The sequence below is a fragment of the Aptenodytes forsteri genome, unplaced genomic scaffold, assembly GCF_000699145.1.
Source record: "Aptenodytes forsteri isolate BGI_AS27 unplaced genomic scaffold, ASM69914v1 Scaffold55, whole genome shotgun sequence".
NCBI lineage: Eukaryota > Metazoa > Chordata > Aves > Sphenisciformes > Spheniscidae > Aptenodytes > Aptenodytes forsteri.
In genome coordinates, this window is record NW_008796063.1 from 4,316,783 (window position 1) to 4,322,050 (window position 5,268).

The 5,268-nt window shown below is 45.0% G+C and overlaps 1 protein-coding gene across 1 annotated transcript; it reads left to right on the forward strand.

Annotated features, from left to right (window-relative positions):
* The first annotated feature begins 2,481 nt into the window (after nt 1–2,481).
* Nucleotides 2,482–3,012, forward strand: BHLHA15 (basic helix-loop-helix family member a15). Its single transcript, XM_009286366.1, has one exon. The coding sequence runs from the start codon at nt 2,512–2,514 to the stop codon at nt 3,010–3,012; it is 501 nt and encodes a 166-aa protein (XP_009284641.1). The 5' UTR covers nt 2,482–2,511.
* The last annotated feature ends 2,256 nt before the right edge of the window (nt 3,013–5,268 follow it).

Consider the following 5,268-nt stretch of genomic DNA (forward strand, 5'->3'; position numbering starts at 1 on the left):
CGTGGCAGCAGCGCCAGCCTGGGGTCCTCCTGTCAGTGCTTCCCCACCTCGTTCCTGGGGCTCACCTCGGCGTGAGGCAGGTCCTGGTTCCCTCATGGGCTCCTGCTGACAGACCCTGGCCCAGCCCAGAGGACAGGCAGGGCCCCTGCTGCACCCACAGACCCTCCTGCTGCTCCTGGCTTCCCACAGGTCTCCGCTATGTCACCTCTTGGGCTCTAGGCACCTTCTCCACAGCTGGTGGCAGTGGTAAGTCACAGAGGAGGGACACCAGCCCTGACAGACAGGTGCAGAGGGTGGAAAATTCGCTGGTATTTGGCTGCTTGCTCTCTTTGGTTTCTCTTGATGACCCCAGTCTGTTGCTCCTGATCCCCTCTCCATCTCCATTTCCTCCTTGCACACACTCATGCTGTCTCCCTGGGGGTCCTGGCAGCCTGGCTGTGGCTCCATGAGGTAGTTTCTCAGGGTTACAGCAGTGTGCAGCAGTCTGAAAGCAAACCTCAGCCAGCTAAGCACCCTCTTATCCCACGTCATCCCACTTGCTTTCCCCCAGCCTGCAGTTTTAAAGACTACTTTGCTCCCACAGTTTGCTGAAGCTTCCTTTCTCTTGGATTTTCTTCCAGCTTTCTCTGCTGGCTGCCTCCACGAACCTCCTCTTCACCAAGTCCTGCAGGCTGTTTTCCTTTCAAACAGCAGCTGCTCATTTCTCTGCTCTCCCCAACAGTGCTTTTTGCGCTGGAGGGGGGAAGTTGACTGGTGGTCTTTGTGCCTGCCTTTACTCTTCTGTTCTGCAGTTATGCCTTTTCTGCCAAATGAGTTAGACTAAGAGTCCAGAATAAACCCAGTGCTTGGCTTTAGTCCTATTTTCTTGCTTAAGATACCCGTGTGTCTCCAGAATTTCTCCTAGGCTCCCATAACACAAGCTGTTCAGTGCTGTCTTTCTCTCAGCATTTGTCACCTGGGTGCTACCCTAACCAAACCACTTTGTGAATTCCTGTCCTTTCTGGCAAAGTTGCCTCCCTGGTAGGAAGGAACCTGGGGATGGCCAGGATGCCCTCATAGGCAGAGAACTGAGTCACTGTGAATGCTGAGCAGCTGAAGATGTCTCTAAAAAAAACTGAGAGGGGAAGTGATATTTACTGCAGCACACCCGGGAACTGCTCACCACCTGCTCCAGTGAAGGTTGGTGTCCTATACTGGGACAGTCAAGCACCTGTGGCTAGTGGGTTTTTTTTATTGGCTCACCAACTGTCTAACTGCTCCTACATAATAGCATCAGCATAAAAATATATTTTTTTAAGACCTAACCTTTCTGTGACTACATGAACTGGAAGAAAGTGGAAGGAAGCATTTTGGAGATAGAGTCTCAGTAACATTGATCATTGGTGTTAGAGGCAGGGTTGCTGTGAGGCTGCTGTCTTCAGATGTAGTGTTGGCACAGAATCTGGGCTGAGGGAGGGTAAAACTTCAGTGCTGTCATCTGCCTTGCTAACATGTGAGGAAGGAACATTGCTGTGTCTTTTTGGACAACCTGGAGAATAAATACTGCTCTGCTGCTGTTGAACTGGGGCAGAAACTGCAATTAAGCCCCACCTTTATTTGATGATTGTTGGAAGAGGGAAGTGCTTTTTTGTGTGTGTGTGGTGGGGACTAGCCCAGAATGCAGAGATGCTGTGGGTGAAAACATGTTGCTGGCTAGGAGTTTCTGAGCCCCTATATGAATTAGCATGTCATGTTTCCCTCTAGTGGACTGCTCATAAATACAGTGGAAATCTATTCCTACAAAAAGCAATTACCAGGAGTTCAAGGAGAAATTACTTTCCAAGTAAGAGCCTGAGGGTTCTGTCTAACACCCCGCATGTAAGCCTGCATACATACAATGAAGCAGTGTATGGTTTTATTACAGCTTGTGGTAACTAGAGCTGGGAGAAAACAGAAGTATGCGAGATCAAAAAACAGAGGCAACATGTTATCAAACCTGACTGACCATTGTACTCCTGATTATTTTTTGAGTTGTGGTTACTCTTCCCACAGGAAGACTGGATTGGCTTGGAGACAATTTTCTTACGTGCAGTGAGAGAGGAGAAATCTCTCCAGTTTGAGGCCTACTTACAAAAGTAGAGAGGTGTCTGTTTTTCACTTGGCTTCCCGTACGTGAGGACACCAGTAGGTGATTCACTGTATCTGTTTCAGTGGTTCCATTCACTTGGCCTCTGCTCCTTCTGTAACCTCTTCCTTCCAGCTGAAGGAGGATCTGTTGTTCTCTAAAAACAGATTTTCTCCTCTGTTCTTCTGCACAGGTCATCTTGACTAATAACATTCACAACTTCTAAAATGACATCACTAAATTAAGAGAGCCAATGATGGTTTTCCAGTAGTGAACAAGTAAACGAACATATCAAACAAACCTGCATCAGATCATTTGTTCAGCATGGAACTGTGCAAAAGTTAAAAGATATTGGTGTCATGTTTTTACAGCACATTGATGCTTAATACCAGTACATCTACCAAAACATGAAGACCAAAACCAAAGGAAAGAAGCAAAGGCATACTGTTGACAAAGAAGCATTTTCTGAGGAGTCAGCAATGAGAAAAAAAGAACTGGTGAAATGTTTGCAACACAAAGAAAGGAGGAATGGGGGAAAGAAGGAAAGCAGCAAGATCACTACAGCCAGAGCCAAGCATCCTTGGAGCAATAAGGACAGAAATTTGAGGAGACTGGAAAGCAATGAGCGGGAGAGGCAGAGAATGCACAAGCTCAACAATGCGTTCCAGGCTTTGCGGGAGGTGATCCCTCATGTGAGAGCTGAGAATAAACTTTCCAAAATAGAGACTCTCACACTGGCCAAAAATTACATTAAATCCTTGACCTCCATTATACTCAATATGTCCAACGGACACTTTCCAGCAGCAGAAGGGATGGGAGGAGCCTGGGTGTCCAAATTGTACCGGCATTATCAACAACAACATGGGGATGATGATCATGAGGAACATCTACAAAAATACTCCACATAGATTCACAGCTTCATCCAAAACACCTACAGTTAGCTACTACTGTAATTCTTTTACTTCTTGCATACAGTACATAGAGGTTTTAAGACATGATTTTTGCCTCCAGCTATCCCTTATTTTTTTCTTGAAAGGACAACACTCATGGCTATAGCTTATATGGCACATAGAAAAATTACCTTAAATTGTAAGAATTTTTAAGAGCTTAATGGGTATATTTGTGTGGTGTGTCAGGGTCTGGAAACCTATCCTGTAACACTGTACTTGACTTGAAAGTAAAGATTTAGTAACTTCTGAAAATTACCTTCCCTGGAAGGGTTGTGAGTTCAGCATTTAAGGCCTGTGTCACCTGAGTTTACTAGAGCTTGTTGAGAATCTTGGCTTGTAGCACTGTTTACCAACCTTTCAGTGACTCTGTTCTTATCTATCCTGCTAGGGAGAATATTAAAATTGATGACAACATTTGACTAACTTGATGAGTGAAGTGGCACATATGGGAAATTGGCCACCAAATCTGAATATTTGAGTGTTTTGGATCTGCTCTGATAATTTTGAACTTTGCAAAGCATAACTTTTAAAGTACTTGTTAATGTAAACATCTACAAAGCTTTCTTAGATTGTAAGCTCTCTAGAGTAAGGACATTTTCTGGTCTATGTTTCCAAAGCGTCCAGCTTCATGGAGTTTTTTCTTTAGTGGATCTCTGGGTGCCATTGTAATACAAATATTAAATAAGGGACAAATTACTTATTTTTGCCAAAACTATGATAAAAATGCTTTAGTATAGTCATGTTAGACGATGATCTCTGCAATTACAAATTATTCGTTAATGAAGTCTGTAATGTGATCAGGACTCTTCCTGGGTTAGTGCTAGATTCTGGTATCATAAAACATAATAAAGGAAGCAGGAGCTCTTCAAAAAAAGGAAAATGAGCTTTATTTCCCCCCCCCCCATCTTATTGTTAAAAGTTTTATGTCACTGAGGAGCTCTCACTTCCTCTTCTGTTCTCATACCTGAAGAACAAGCTGAGGTGCCCTCAGCTGGAACTGTGTTGTCTATGGAGCCCCTGTGTTACAGCTCTTCCTACCCATGTCCCCGAAGTCCTGTGCTGGCTGTTGCTCTGTGGTGTGGATAGCAAAGGTAGAATCTGGCATCTCATGCACCAGTAGGATTGATAACTATGTGGCTTGGTCCTTCTCCCTGCAAAGTAGGGCTATCCAAGGAGGAACGGTGGCTGAGGAAGGATTTATCGGATCCATCACAGAAGGGTTATACTGCACTGCATAGTTTGTAGCATGCTATTTATTTTGCTCCAGCAGAGCTGATAGTGTGACAATTTCATTTGGACTAAAAGGTAAGGTTTCCTAGACAGGGGATGTGAATTTTTCTCCACCATAGCGATCTACAGGTATGATGTAAAACAACATAATGTTCTGTATGTGTGGTTGCCTTACTGGAGAGACAAATTATTTGGGTCCTGCCTCGACTTGGGATTTTCTTAGTTTCCAAACTGTTTCCACACTAAAGTAGTTGTGATTAGCCCTCCTAGTACTCAAGTGTTAATGAAAGTGTTAACCTAGTCTCTTATATATAGATTTGACTTGCTGTTGCTGTGTCTTACTTCATTCAACAGCTGCTCCTTATTGGTGTAAAGCCCTTAATGCATTTATATGTTGTCTGATTATAATGGGAGAAATCAGTAACACCAAGGCACTTTCTTTCAGTTGTTCTACTTAGCATCTCTTCAGGTAAGAGAGCACGTTGGATGTTATTTGGTCATTTCTCAACATACAGGGCAATGCAAACAGGACCTGATGGGCTATTGGTAACAACAGACAGACCTGTATGTGGAATGGTGGGAGAGGTGTATTGTAGCATGAATAGGCTGGTCAAACTGTGCTTCTGGCAGTATGTGGCCATAACCCTCCCACAGCACCCACGGCGTCAGTGCCAGGAGCTCAGCGCCGAGTCTGGTTGGAGGCTGTGTCACATAAATGACTGTGTGTTGACTAAATGGATTTGGGTATCAAAATGCATTAATCAGGTACATGCAATTTTACAAATTACACTATGCCCCTGCTCCGAGGGTCCCAGGGAGAAGTCGGGCAAGTTAGGGTAGCAGTTTCTGCTGTGTGCAGCGTCCTTGCCCTGCTGGGAATCCCTGGAGGTTGGAGAGGTGATCCAGACCCCAGTGCAGGACCAGGGGGGACCCTCGGAGTCTCTGGCGAGCTGCTCCGGGCAGCTCGCGCCGCCAGCGTCCCCC

What these genes read in the sequence shown, in the direction of transcription:
- BHLHA15 (XM_009286366.1), top strand. Translation starts at nt 2,512, where the DNA reads ATGAAGACCAAAACCAAAGGAAAGAAGCAAAGGCATACTGTTGACAAA.